This window comes from Anabas testudineus, chromosome 9 (assembly GCF_900324465.2).
Source record: "Anabas testudineus chromosome 9, fAnaTes1.2, whole genome shotgun sequence".
In the NCBI taxonomy this organism is placed as follows: Eukaryota; Metazoa; Chordata; class Actinopteri; order Anabantiformes; family Anabantidae; genus Anabas; species Anabas testudineus.
In genome coordinates, this window is record NC_046618.1 from 9,818,513 (window position 1) to 9,834,272 (window position 15,760).

At 42.1% G+C, this 15,760-nt stretch overlaps 1 protein-coding gene across 2 annotated transcripts in view; it reads left to right on the plus strand.

Annotated features, from left to right (window-relative positions):
* Positions 1-15,760, plus strand: part of fam172a (family with sequence similarity 172 member A) — a 136,069-nt gene that overhangs the window by 58,824 nt on the left and 61,485 nt on the right. For both annotated transcript variants that reach the window (XM_026342895.1, XM_026342894.1), the window contains exon 8: positions 4,747-4,866. In XM_026342895.1, coding sequence (XP_026198680.1) covers positions 4,747-4,866 — 120 coding nt within the window. The remainder of the gene's footprint in view (positions 1-4,746; positions 4,867-15,760) is intronic.

Consider the following 15,760-nt stretch of genomic DNA (forward strand, 5'->3'; position numbering starts at 1 on the left):
TTAATGGCTCGCAGTAATTTCACCTGACAATCGGGGCGGCAGCGCAAGGCTAGCCGAGATGTCACAGCGATGACCTTTCTGGCCCGCAGCCGCTCTTTTCTAATAAAGAATCTCACAAACCCACAGCAACTTCCTTTGTACTTTGTTAATGAGTTATTGATTTGAAACAATGCCCTGGCAAATATTGTCAGAGAAGACTGACCCCGCCAAGGTCATGCTATTTTATTGTATACAGTCTGAGCACGCTAATCTGCACGTAGGATAACATGTACGTTATAGTTTTTCTCCCTTATCTGGCTCCAGGTCTCTCTCTCTCTCTCTCTATCTCTCTCTCTTTCTCTCTTTCTTTCTGTCTATCTCACTTACTCAGTTTCTCCTTATGCTGTATATCCTTTATGGCAAAGCCTAATAACACACACACATACATTGGTCTTTCTCACTCACGCGCATGTGCATTTTCCTCGTCTTGTTAGTCTTGCACATGTTTTTCACCTTATTCTCCCTTTTCTGTCTCTTTCTCACATCATTATATTCCCAACTCTCCATAGGTACTATACCTGCTAATTACCCACAATGCCACAGTCATTATTTTCCCATCTCTACTGCTAATTTGCTCTATACCTTTCTTTCCCCAACTCTAGCAGACCCATCAGTTCCCAGACAGCTTCTAGCTAACTTCAGCTCTCTGTCTGCTTTAAAAGCAGGTAAGGAAGGGGGGGAAAAAAGGAAAAGCAATGGCAAAGGAGTACATTTCCCAGACATTGATTAGAATACAATTGCAAACAGGTGTCGTTGAGGTCCACTTTTTAATTGTGCGCATAGACACGTGTTCAGTCACGCACACACTCACAAACTAACTAGTCTAATAACCTCTTTGGTACTAAACATGTAATTATGTACATTGTTTATTTAATATTTAATCATTAGGCCAAATGAAAACAATCCTGTTCCGAGCTGATCAGAACATATTAGAGAGCATAATGACTGGGGCTGCAGGTAGGTTTACCCAGTGTGTGGTCGTGAGAGCGGGACGAGATGGGAGAGACTGAGAGAGATTGTTGGTCAGAGTTTCTGTGTTGTGTGTTTGTGAGAGGAAGAGTGAGAAAACAAGAGTGTCGCTGTGTAATTTTAGCAATTTGTTTCTTCCCCTTCCTGTATGAGAATAAACTCAGGGATAATATTGTTGTGTTATGTGTGTGTTTGTATTACTGTTGAATCTGTTTCAGCTGTCACTCCAGCACCTTGAAATACTTATTGCCTAGGCAAACAAACCCAAACCCAATAAAGTTGTTTAGGCATCCTGTGACACTGTCCTGACACTTCTGGCTCCCGCTGAAAGGTTTCTGAGTGTAAAAAGTGTAACGGCTCTTATCCACTGGATTCCTTCCGGTCCACACTGGTTGCCATCTCCCAGCTAGAAATTCTAGGTTCCTGTGTTTTGGACGACTGGGAAGGAGGAGCAGCAGGGAGGAGCATGGAGGTCTGAAGTGGTTGTTTGTCAAAGTGCGTTGATGTTGTTAGATTCATTGTTTCCTGTGTTGGTCAGACACTAGGTTTGTGTTGGCATTGAGACTGTTATTCTGGCTGCAGCACACTCCTCTCCCCCGCTCTCTTTTCCCTGCTTCTCATTACAGTGAATAAACACAGGGCAAGTATTGGACTGGACAGCTTTTGAAGAAACACGAGCATGTGTGTGTGTACGAGTTTGCATCTGTGTGTGCATGCAGTCATGTGTGGCTTTGGAATAGAGTGTGAGTTGTTGTTGTGTAAGTAATGGAAAGAGCTAAATTGAACAAATTCTTGAAACTAGATAGTTGGAAGGCAAACACAGTCAACAGTTGGAACCACTTATGGACTAAAATCAGTAGATATTCATGCAAAATGTTGCGTAGCAGGTTGTCTAGCAGTTTAATGGTGATGCAACAACGTTATAACACAGAATCAATGCTCTGTTAATTGGCTAGGAAGAATTTGTGTTATATTACATAAATACATGTTTTGCAGCATCCTCACTATACTGACCCCAATGTCCAGTCATTAAGTACATATCACTTTATCATAAACAGTGTAATGAAAATACCTACTACACTAGATTGTACTATAGGGAGATATCTGCACTGGAGGCCATAGTGACTGACAATAAATATGTATTTGTACTGTTTGCATGTATGAGGGTGTGTATGCTGCCCGGATCTCCATTTTTATTTTGATAATAGTTAGTTGTCAGCATCTGGAGGCTGTCTAGTCCAGAGACTGCCTGGGGAGCACATTTGTATTTTATATTCTCTGCAGGGACAGTATGGATCACTATATATTCAGTAAACATACACACAAAAACACTACACACCCTCAAATGTCCCCTGACAGTCATGGCTGAAGGATGTTGGCAACAGGTGTGCAGTTGGGATGCCATTCTGACAGTGCTGGCAGATGCACACACAACATACACACACACATCCAGGCAAGTACACACAGTCAGTGTGGGGAAATGTGGGAAATAAATAAATAAGGCTAAGATACTGTGTGAGAGCTAGTGACAGGAAGCTGGTCTCGCAGGGCGGTGTGCTCCACCACAGCTAATTAACCCCAGGAAATAATTGCAACAATATGCAAATGCTGTGTAGATAATTCACTACACTGCCATGCCAGATAGTCAGTCACTCGGTCCTCTGCTGCTGAGGGTGTAGGCAAAGAACATGTATTAGTTGGGTCCCTGTGTGTGTGTGTGTGTGTGGTTGGAGAACAGGGGCACTCATTTGAAACCATGAAGACATCAACCGTGCAAAATATTTCTTGAAAGAAACACAGTATTCATTGTATCGAAATGAATTCAACACCAATTTGTGTGACTACAAATTTACATTTTATCAGTAAGCAATCGTTGCCACTTTTTTGTCTGTAGTCACACAGTAAATGTCACACACATTCCCGCATAAAGGTGCTATGTATAGTAACAAAGCTGCCTAATGGCTCTGTTATGGCATTGAGTGGGTGGAGAGCCGGGCAAAACAAGAGGCAAGAGAATAGGTGACATCATCAAAAGGTGGAAAATATGGTGGAAGAGTGGGAAGGAGTGAGGGACGTAGACAGGCTAATGAAATGGGCTCCTCAGATGAAGGGTGACGTGGCAGAGGAGCGAAGAGGGAGACTTCAGAGGACTTTGATGTCACAGCCTTTTAGATAGACAACTCTGCTTTGGCCAGACCCTTTGTGCATGCAAGATAACACACACACACACACACACACACATTCTCCACAAGCACATGCGCAGCACTGATGGCAGAAGGGCAGGGCAGAGCAGAGTTGCCTGCTCTTGCATCACACTCTGTGAATGGATGTGGGTGCTGACACTACAACCCTCTCATGCTAATCTAGCAGTAAACACAAACACTCTGACAGGTTAATTTACCTCTAGACAAACACAGCAACTGAAACACACATCAGCACATCATCAAATAGTACAAGTACACACACACTTGCCCACAAACTTGTACACGTGTGAAAACGTCTCATCGAATCACAAGCTGCCTTACTCTCTCCTCAAGGTAAAGTTTAAGCCGGGTTTTCTGCAACATGTTCTACACTTTCATCTCAATTGCCACTTTTATCAGAGTGAATGTTGACGTGATTATCTTTCGGTGAGAATATACTGTCTTGCTTTGTATCGTAAAATGCAAAACACATTCGAGTGAACTCACAGGAGGGTCTCTTAAGACACCTCCTCTGTCCTCTGCCTCATATCACTAATTATTTGTTTTGGAGTCACATGGAACAGTTTGACACTCAATTAACATATGAGGTGCAATTCTCCACAGGCCGTGTGCTTGTTTATTTTGAGGTATTATTTCTTTCTATACATCCGCATGCTAATTAAGATAATTGTGCTTGTGTGTGTGAAACGTGTGCATATAGTGTGCTATACACTGTATCTTCAATACAGAGTAGTGTTGGAAGGGTACAGGTGTTTCAGGTTAGCAAGGCTCCAAGTGTAGCATAACCTCTTGTGGGAATGTATTGTTGATTTCTATTGTGAACGAGACAGTTTGATAGGAAATCAAAGTGTGCAATCAATTTCACGAGTTCATTAGAAAATGCCCTTTACGCCTTTACTTTTACTGTTGTTCTTCCATCCCTGCATATGAACGCCTATGTCTTCTGCTCGTGTGTTTCGTCCTGTATATGTGTGCTTGGTTGTGTATGTGAATGAAATCCTGCAGGTGTTTTCCTTTTGTAATTATGAGATGTGGTGCCAAACTGTCTCTAGTCTCATGGATATATATGTTTGGCATGCTCATGTATGTTTTTTCTTTTGACCTTCGTCTAGTGTCTCCCCATTGTGCCTCTACTGTATAGACGTGCCATCGATTCAGCAATGGGTTACAAATTAAGATTTAAACGTTATGTCACCCTGCCTATTGAGTTTTACATTTAGGGCATTTGCAATATGCAAGACTTATTGATCTGCTGAGGTGTGGCAAGGAAATCACCTCAAGCAACCACCATTTTTTGTCTCTTTTCTACTTCTCTCTTTTTGACTGGCCTAAGGGGATTATTTTTGATGCTGTAATGTTAAATTTCTATGTCTGACAACTCTATTAATGTCTAAGTCTCATTGGCTGGACACCTTGAGTGTGTTTTGTTTTTTATTTCACAGCTGTGCTTGTCATAGTTAGTTGACAGTATTCAAGTTCACAACATCAGTCATTTTAATGGGTCTAACACTGGGATGGCTATTTTGTGTTGCAGGAAAATGGTTCCTCTGAGGAACACGTGCTGTACGTGTGGGACCACTTTGTGTCCAAAGCTGCAGCCAAGAATGTCTTCATCATGGCTCACAGCTATGGAGGGCTGTCTTTCGTTGAGCTGGTGAGTGTTTTAGTTTTCCGCTTATCCTTCCTACCTCCCACTGTCATAAAGACACATTGAGACACACAATACCCTTCTGTCAGAACAATCACTCACAAATATGTTCATGTTGGAACATCTGCATTTTCTGACTCTTACACAGCCTAAAATTAAAGTTTGCAGTGTTGCTTTGTGTACGTTCCTACATCAACATATGAGTATAGACACCCCTATCAAGATACTGAACCCCGAGTTGCCCCCGGTGAGTCAGGTCAGCTGCATGGCAGCTCTGCTATCAGTGTGTGTGTGTGTGTGTGTGCTTGCGTGTGTGAATGGGTGAGTGAGAAGCAGTGTAAAAGCACTGTGAGTACCAGCTAGGTAGAGAGGCGCTATATATAAGCGCAGACCATTTACCATTTTATTATCAAATCCTATGTAGATATTTACAAGCATGCAGCACAGGTCACCTGAGGGAGACGAGCAGAATGCGACAGTGTATGAAACATGGTGGAATGATTAATATTAAAGAGCATTTAGTTCAAAACCAACTGTTTCTGTACGGTTCATCCTTGTCCTTGGGCACTATCCACCTCCTCTTCACACCAAGAACATGAGGTATTAGAGGGGAAGGGAGAAGGCTGGGTAGAGAAGTAGGATGGCAATGCAACAACAGTGGTACTGTTAAAGCAGATCTGCTGCAGAGAATGCAGATCTCTCAGCCTCAAGAAAGACCCAGGATAGGTGGAAAGATGGTGGGAGGGATGCAGATTTAAAGGAATTAACGGCGCACTGGGGAAGGTGAAAATAAAAGTTTGGCCAGCCTAATGGCATTATAACTGCACCCTTTAGTTAAATGAGCCTACAGTGTACTGATCTTCTATGGGTTACAGTATATGAAGGCTTCTGAGGTTAATGTTTACTTTCATGTGTTTGGCTTGCTGTTATGTGTTAGTGGGACTTTGCAACACATATTAACCACTACTTTCTCTGTGGTTAGTGTTTTAACAGCTAGAGTTACCTTACAATGAAGCTGAAGTGTTCAGATAGCCCATACCGTGAAGGAGAGCTGTATTTACTACGTCAGAATAACTTTAGGAGACTAAGAAAACAGCTGCATGTGATCATGTGGGCTCATATTTCTAGTCGTATTATACAATAAGTGTGTGCAGCTTATACAAAATAATAATAAAAAAAAACAACCTAAAATCTGGTTTTGCTTTATTTTCAATTTATTTCCAATTTCTAAAAGTTTGTGGTTTCTGAAATCCCAGCAACTACTTGGTGCAACGCCAAGACATGTTGCTAATCTGCTGTGCTATGTGTGTTAGCATTTAAAATACTACTCCATCAGAAGACTACACTGTATTAAGATTTTTTGAGCTAACACGCTAGTTGTGTTTGCAAGCCTTTGTACGATCAGAGATCTGGGTTACACTACCAGCCTGCTGGTTTCTTGATCCAAAGGAATTACTGCTAGACTAACCACATCACATATTATTTAGGACATATCTCTCCTCTTTTCTTAGGGGAGGGGGGGAGGAGGAGGGTGGCAGCACAATGAGGATACGGCTTGTGGGGGATTAAAGGTGGGCACTTGTCCCACTGGTGTTTTCAGGAATATTTTATTTTCTTTCTTTTTCTTTCACCCTCACTTTTTTGTTTAGTATTTTGTAATTTTAATTTGGCTGCTAAATATTCATGCAGTGTTTTGTCCGTGACAGGCTCACAATCTCCTGGGCTTTCTCTCTGTTACGAAGACTAGCTATTTTCTCTATTTGTGTCTTTCTGTCTCTCTGTGTTTCCCTCAGTCACTCTTTCTCTCTCAGACGCTCTCTCTCTTTCTGTGTGTAAAGGCCTCAATGAGGTTCTAACTGCTTTCTTTCATGTGATGTCCTTGTCATGTGAAAACGCTCATGTACAGTACGTGCATATATAAGTACGTGCTGCATATAGCAGTTGCAATATGGGGAGTATAACATCAAGACAGAGACTTGAAAGATCTTTGTGTTCACTTAAAGTGATGGGGGGGGGGGAGGTTGCATGTGCCATTGTCAGGTTTCCCCTCGAGGCTTCTTCTGTCTGTCAGTGTCAAAACTTTTTCACCTCTCCCAATCTGACACCTACACAAGCACATAAACACAATCCTGGTCCTAGCTTTCTATTAGCTACCCTTAATTGTCCAGTTTTACCTGAAAGTCTGTAGGTGTGTCTAAGTTGATCATATGGATTCTCTTTTTTGTTTAAGTGCACTGTTCCTTTAAAGTGTTTAACTACTGCACTGTATTCTCAGCTGTTTGCACTCATAGACATACACTAAATGTAGTATTTATATGTACTGCATAAATACACGCATGGGATTTAAAGCAGCCACATAATACATTTCTTATTTACTATTGCTGTGTCTTTTTACTCTCCCTCACACAGAAGCATACAACACACACACACACACACACACACATACAGTACCTATACGTGCTCACCATCTACTTAATTGAGGAGACAGTGGTCCAGCGGGACAGGATGGGAGGTGGGTGCGCATGAGCAGGCAAGTGGAGAGTGGAGCCTTGCGGGATGAACCATTTGACACATGAGAAGACCCAGAGAAAACAAGCTGTCTGTGGGTTAATTACTACTCCCCTTTGCAGTTAATAAATACATTTCTGATCAAGCACATCAAAAAGACCCGCCATTAATTTCTCCTGCTCGCTCCCTTTGCTCCGGAGCATGTTAGCCCCTGTTTGGGCCGCTCAAGTGTTTCATTGCAATTTGATTTCTTTTAAAACACTTCACACTGTGTACAGACTAATTATAGATACATCAAAGAGTAGCCAACTGCACTCCGACTGAGAGTGCAGGAGAGAAAGAGAGGCTGCGCTGCCGTGGGAGACTGCTGGTCCCCCACCTTTTTCACCTTTTTCCCCTCTCTATCACTCTGTAGCCATGACAGAATCCATCCATTTGTATAATTTCACTGGTTTTGTAGTTCTTTCCTTCCTTTATACATCCTCTATAGTCTGTCTGCTCTTCATTGCAACTATACACTATACACACACACATAAACTGGCCCTTCTCATTTAGTTTCCAGGTCCATATAATATTTTTTTTATAATATAACCTGGGGACAAAATCTCATCCCAAGAACAGCAAGGGGGGTAAGCACAGTAGGAATAGAGCCACACAGAATGAGGGTCCTGCCTCCATCCCTCCTTCCGCTCAGCTTGTCTTTTCAGCTTTCGTTGTTGCCAGGGGTGAGGTGGGGAGGCGGTGGTGGATGTGTAAGTGTAAGTGGCACTGGCTGGTGGTGGTTGTGTTGAGGAAGGGTTGTCTAACCCACACTAACCTTGCTGTTCACAGAGTGAAAAAGGAGCCCTCTTATGTAAGGTCTTATGTAAGAATGCATCTGTCTCCCAGTACACAAATGTGTGGGTGCCAACCAGACAACCAGCCAGCCGCCACAACAGCCCTTCAAAAACCCGATTACAGATTTTAAGTGTCCTCTGTGAACGCCACATACTGTACATGCAGTACATGCTTTTCAAAATATCTCTCTGTACACTTTCCACATAGTGCCATCTGTTTCAATCTGTAGTGAATAAGTTTCAACACACAGTGAATATAAGCAGTTTTCTATGAGATCCTTGGTTGTGTGTGTGTGTGTGTGTGTGTGTGTGTGTGTGTGTGTGTGTGTGTGTGTGTGTGTGTGTGTGTGTGTGTGTGTGTCATGGCTAGGTGTCACATGTGGGAAGAGATGCTTGAGGTGAGACAGATAGATGTGGAGGATTACTTCCCTCCTTGTGGACTTCATCGCTATACTGGTGTGTGGAGGATGAGAGAGAAAAAGAAAACGGCAGGGTGAATCAGTCTGTGTTGGAGAAGGTAGTTTTACATAGCTTCAAGTTTAGAAAGTGGTGAAATGAATTTTCCTGCCATGATATGGCACCCTTAGATTAAATTAGAAGTTTTAATGTTGTAGAGTATGGGAAGATGCAGAGGGAACAGTAAGCTTATTTCTGCAGCGCTGTGCATTCTGTACCTAATCAGATTCATAAGTCCAAGTACAAGTAAGGAAATTTTCTGATTTCCTATTCATTACACTCGGCGAACTTTCCAAACAAACTCGTCACCATTCCTTTGTGCAATGCAATGTTTTTTTGTTTGTTTGTTAGTTTGTTTGTTTTTTGTGTCCTCATTTGTTTTGTCCTACTATTACCCCCCACTCTCCCAGTCGTGATGACCCTTAGGGCAGTGGTGGTGCCAGCTATGCAGCTAGGCCCTGGCTGTGGTCTCCACAGCTCCATGACTGGCATGGTAACAGCCCACTAAACACATGGTGCAGTGCAAAAACGCCTGTATCCAATTCTCACCCTCTGGAAAATCACATAAATGTAGATATTTAAATACAAGAAAACCATCGATTAAGAGTTTAGCTGTTTGAATTTGATCCTCATTCTTACTTACTTGTTTGAGGCTTTTGACACATGAAATAACTCGTGCATATATCTTTCACGCGCACTCTGCTTTCTTTAAATTTAACATGTAATATGTATTGTCAGCGCCAGTGTCAGCCTTTGATATTTGGGAAAATACACCTGTTTGCTTTGGTTTACATAAGCTTGTGTATCAGAGCTATTTAACAAACATCTGCTGAGAGAAGTTGATGTCCAGCTGGCCAGCAAACATAAGACAACGTGTACATAAGACAAAGGTGAAGTTGGTGGAAGTTCTTACTGTACGTTAGCTGATTCCACCATGCTCTGATGCATTATCAGATTTAAAATTGATATTGACTTTCTGACAGTATTTAAATCTCAGTCAGACATGAAACAGTTTTGTTGCCCTAAAATGTTGGAGTATTCCTTTAAACTGTGCCAAACTAAGTTTCAGGTTTATAGCTGCAGTATCTGAAGTAGTCTTCAAGGGCCAGTGCAACCTTCACCTGAGTTTATCATTGTACAAACAAAAATCACTTTAATTTGTTGACAATATCATCCTGACTCTAAAGACGTCTGTACACAGGCTCTGAAAATCCCCTTGTCTAATGTTGTATGCATATCTGAGCCGCCTTGGAAACCGTGAATGCTAGCCTGTCTATTGCTTCTGGAGGGGATGAAGAGAAGGTTTGTTTTTATCTCAAGGTTCTCCATAGCTGGCGGGCTTGCGAGCAGTGCAGTAGCAGTGCAGTTTCCTGTGTGTATGTCTGTTGAATGTGCCGACGTGTGTGTCTGTCTGTGTGGGTCTGCAGGTGGGTGCACGCACATTGTATCGGTCGGTGTTTGCTTCAGTGTATGCGTTTGTGCACCTATGCATATGCGCACGTCTGTGTGTTTGTGTGTGTCTCAGCCCTAGCCTGAAGAAGGCTGTATCGTCATGAGCAGAACAGCTTGGTGGAGAGCAGCTATCAGAGCCACGTTAGGGGAGGAGAGGGTGAGAGGCGATGATAAATGGCTGGGGCACACTAGCAGAAATTAGTGGAGCCGTATGCAAAGCTGTGGCGTTTTGTTTGATGTGAAACAAAAGGGCCACCATGACAAAAGTGCCTGCCAGCCTGCACAGCAGGACAGCAGCCCTCAGGACATACACCATCACCACTGAGAGAGTGTGTATGCGCATTTGCACATGTGCATGTGTTAGCATGCCTCTTAATGTATGTGCTAATACATGCGTATCTTATATGGTTTTCGCGTCCTAGTCTATATTATCCCTCTCTGTGTACTTGTGGTCTGCTTGTAATGTGACAGACAATGCCCAGCACTTTGTACACCATGAAAAGACATGGTTTCTTCCTCAGTGTAGCGACAGCGTATTTGCTCTATTAAGTGGTTGAGATATAGATGTCTAATTTCTGTGTGAATAAATAGGAAACTTGGAGAGCGGCTCTCCTCTTAACATAAGGATGTAAATTGAACTGTTTAAATGTCACGGCTAGCAAACTGATTTAATTTGAATTGATTTGCTTGTTTCTGGAAAAAAAGACCTCCTTTGCCAAACCTTAGCTGTGCTGGCTGCCACGGATAGACCAAGGTCTTTCTTTCCTCCTCAACAACACATTGTAGGGCTTCTGAATTCTTCTATCTGCTGTGATTATGTACAAATGGCCTTCATTTGCCATCCATTTCAAAGCTGTAGTGCTGCATTGTGACTAGAGGCAGATGACGCAGACCAAATTACAGTGGGTTTGCTGCCTGAAAAGGATACTCACACAATAGGCTTTGTGAAGTATTCCCTTCAATACGTTGCCATTATTCTCACCTTTGTTGGTGTTTCTCTGTATGTTTCAGGAGCATCTTTGGTTTTTAGATTACATTTGTGGTGTTGGAGAGAAGAGAGGGGTTGAAAATACTTTACTCACCTCTTGTCTCTCTTGTGCTATTTCCACAGTATCTGAGGAAATTGACTTTGTGTGACAAGTCTAATTTTCTGTTGTTGCTACATTTTTGATTGCCGTCATGATTAAATCTGTTCTGTTTTACTGTACAGGATCACAACAATCAATCCCTCAGAGCATGAACTCTCTCTTTGTAATTGTTTATTTTGGGAATTGTTGTGATATCTATATATATTTGCCCATTTTGTAGCAGACATACCACCACAACAAGCCAACTTTTCTTCTTCTTGCACTCATAAATTCAGTCAGTGAAGCTCTGAAGCTCTGAGGGAAGTGACTCACCTTGTGTTCAGTATTTGAACAAGTGTCTGGACTCTGTGTCGGGAATAATGAAGGCGTAACTGTGTGTGTCAGTGCAAATTGTTGTTCTTTTGATTGATCCTGGATATAAAGGTTATCTCAAACGTTACAAACAGCCAAACACAATTAAAGACATTTACACTATTTAAACCCTAGCTGGTATATGTGTCTTGTTTTGATCAAACTTTGCTATAATGTACACGGCAGCTTGGAGACAAACATGGAGCCTCAAACTTTGTCATTAGATCAATACCATCAGGATTGCTTCCAGACACTGTGCCTCCAATCATCAGTTCAAGAAAGCCTGTGTCTCCCTCTGGGAATTTTTTTACTTCTTTTAGAGTCATTATTCAGCACATTTAGTCTCCTTCCTTGTCTCCTCTAAGTAATCTGACTACAAAGCTGTCTTTTTCACCACCATTTCCATAAGTTGCTGTCTATCATTTCCTGCTTGCACACAGACTTTGAAGTTGTTATCGCTCTCCCCATCGGCACTATTAGCTTGTACATAATTAAGTCATGCACCACTTCTAATTGGTCTGTGATAGGTTTTGATTGATACCAATTTCAGTCTCCAGTATATGAGGACATTAGTAGATGTCAGATGTTCCTTTTGAATAGTTTGTATTATCCAGTCCGTGGTCTGACCATCCATAGTTTTAAACGACCGAGCGCGCTTTCACCAGGTCGTCACGGTTACCCGCTCTTCTCCTTCGTTCCTCAAAACACACAGATGTTGCCATGGTGATGTAATTGAAAATCATTACATCTCAAACAAGTATTGTCGAGGTTACTATTCATAAGTCTCCTCTCACCTTTTGTCTTCCTGATTTTTTTTTTCACTCTCTCAATGAAAAGGATGCGAAAAATCCATCTTTCCTCACTGCATCATTGTGCAAAGGCTCTTTTTAATTTCTCTTGTCCTGCCTCCAGCCCCCCCCCCCCCCCCCCCGTTTCCGCACAGGGTCTTTCTTGCCACTTTATGATATAAGAAGCAGAGCTAGTTTAAGTTCATTTGAGTTCAGTTAAATCTTGAGGGATTCATCATTACATATTTACTGGCTGAGGCTGATCTTGCTGTAAGGTTCTACCCTCGTCCCATTGATCTAGTGCGCATGTTCACTCCCGAGGTTACGGGACGTGCTTCCATTTGCATAAGGCCCTGGGCAAGGTTCTTTCCACCATTGATTGGCCTGTCCATGAGCGCCCCGTGCCTTCTCACATTGATCACTTTGTTTTTTTCCCGGAGACAGTGCTACTCAGAGTTCAGCTGCAGCTCCGGCATATCAGCCGGAGGAAGAGAGAGAGAGAGAGACCAACAGAGAGGCGGAGAGAGGAAGGAGACGAAAAAGAAGGAGTGAGCACAAGACAGGGGCATGTTAGGAAGGGTAGATGGAAAAACTTTAGAAGCAATATCTTTTTGAATTTTTTATACTTTTCTTTTGAATTTTGACACTTGAGCTGAGAAAGTAGTTTCACCCTGCCACCTCGGTGTCTTTACTAGTTCAACTAGTGTTTGTATGCACTAGCTGCCTGTGTAAGTAAATGTAATACAGAATGCAATAAGGAGTAAACACCTGCACATAATCGGATATACAATGAAACACGCAGAACATTAATGACATACAGACAACGCTGTGCAGCATTTCCACTCACACCTGAGTTGCTGCTAAAATTGGACATCCCTCCTCCCTTTTCTGTTGAGCCTCAGCCTTTGCTTGAACCCTCGTCTGTTTGTACCATAGAAATCTCTCCTCTCCCTGCGCTGTCTATCCTTTTTTTTTTTTTTTTTGCCTTCTCTTGCTTGTGTGCCTGCCTTGGACATTTCCCTTCTCTTCACCTAGCCACTGAGTCAGCAAGAATGCTCTCTTATCTTATACTTTCTTGATACTTTATGTGCCTTGTATAGTTTCCTGTTTTTTTTTTGTTTGTTTGTTTTTTATTAATATTATATTATTGCATTTGTCTAGTGTTGGTTAGGTCCAAGGCGTGAAATTTCCCCACTGTGGGACGAATAAAGGTTTATCTCATCTCATCTTATCTTAAAATACAGGAAGAAGGAAAACATACCGTATAAGTAATTAGACTTCTTACCCAAGTAAGTCACAACAGCGGTCTATATAGTAGTCATGTCTGTGACATGTGTCTGTGAATGTGTGTGTGTTTGCATTTTGATTTGCGCATATGTCCCATTGTGTGCTTTCCAGCATGGCGTCAGTGGTGGCGCAAGGCTCACACTCCCATGATGCACCTCTTCTCTTTGTTCTGCTTTGTCAGAGCAGTGTGCAGCTTTGTCTGCGTCTCTGGTTCCTCTCGGCTCGTTGCCTCAGAGGCAAGGTCTTTGCTTCAGACCTCTCTCGCTCTTTCATTCACTCTTTAATGCCCATCGGGCGCTCCCATCCAGTTCTTTCACTCGTCTGCCTGACGTTTGTTGTGTTTTACCTTCCTTCTTAATTTGTAAACTCTCCTTCGCGCCGTCATTCTTCTTTGCCCCTTGCCCCCGTTGTTAAACCACTCCCCGTTACTGTTCTTTTTTTTATTTTGCGACTCTCCTCTAAGCTTCTTTCATCACACTCCTACTGTCTGTTCACTCTTAACACTTATCTGTAAACTTACCTTGTCCCCCCCCGTGTATATGGTCTTTAACCTGCTATTTGCTCTTTCTCTTTGCTTCCAATTCAGTCACTTTCTTTTTCACTTCACTTCACATTGGCCTTGCTACTTCATTCTTTGCCATCTCACTCTGATCCTTCACTTGAGGTTGACCTAACATCCACATTTCCTCTTTTTATATTTTGTCTTTTTCAACAATCGTCTCTGCCCGAGAACATCAGTTTCAGTTTCCTTCCTCCTTTTTTCACAGTCCACTGCTGTATTAAAATCTTTCATCTCTGACGTGTTAGTAATTTATTTAGTATAAAACTGCAAAGTGGTTAAAATTGTCATGTGAATTTTATCATTCAGTATTATTGCACAAAATGCAGATTATCTTAAAAGACTTAAAAGATTTAAAAGACTTTTGTTGTTGAATAGTTTCCTTTCTCTGAGTAATGCGAATGTTTTCTTATTCCCGTATGTCCTATTGCACTAACTGGTCTTTCATTCTTGCCACCCTCTTGTATTTGCTGTTCCCACTGTGGTATTTCCACGCATTCACCTGCTGTCTCGGGCTATGTCAGCTGGTTACGACCTAGGTCACCTTCACCAGAGACGGGCTACAAGCGGTTGACGTGAGGTTTGAATGTGGTGAAGATGACATGTTGACAGCTCAAATGAATCGCTTGTCACATGTCATTTTTTTTTTCCTCCCCCCTTGTTAATTCTGCTATAAGAATGCATACAATATGCACGGGGAATCTCGAAGACATACAGGGTTGCAAATTGTCACGCAGGCATCACTTGAATTCAACACATTGAATTCAGTTTGCTTTTCTATCTCTTTTTTTTTTTCTTCTTCCTCTGCCCTCAAGACTGTGAATGGTCTCATTCTGCAGCGAATGTAGGAGGAAGAATAAGTGATAGGACTGAAAGGAGAGAAAGTGTCATTTCTGAAAAGCTGCGAGGAACAGCTAGGCGGATCATGGTGCAAATGTCAGTGAACTCAGTGACTCTAGGGTTGAAGTTTAAACCCTCGCTGCCTCCTCGGCTTCTGTTTCTCTCATCTTCTCTGTCCTTTCTACTTTTTTCCCTTCAAACTCCATCCACACCCGCCTCCTTCACTCTCTGCTCTGTCTTTCACTGCTTTTAAAGTTCATTGAATGTGGTGTTGGTATTCTGTGGTGTTTTCGCCTTGCCTATTCCAAACCCTCAGCACCAGGGTCACAGCATTCTTTTAGTGTGTTTGTAAAGAATTTTTCAATGTCAATGCATTACCTGCATAATGCGCGATTTCTCTTTCCGCACTTATCTCTAGTGTTTAAATGGGAAACATGCAACGATTGGGCTGACGGCAAATAGGAAAACAGGCAATCTCACAGTTTCTCAGTCACTTCATATTTTCTGCACTTTAAGCTTGAAATACCTTGTACTGACTATTCAGCTGATCTATTTCCAGCTCTATAGCCTCCCATACGTATGGAGTGCCTAGTTTATGACATTTTTTTCAGGGGTGTGTTTTAGTTATGTACCAGCAGTAAAACATATTTAATTTTTTAAGCCTGGAAAGCTGACAGTGAAAAGAGATGAACTGTTTTATGTGCCATTTTAAGGCTTTATGTGCTGTGAAATACG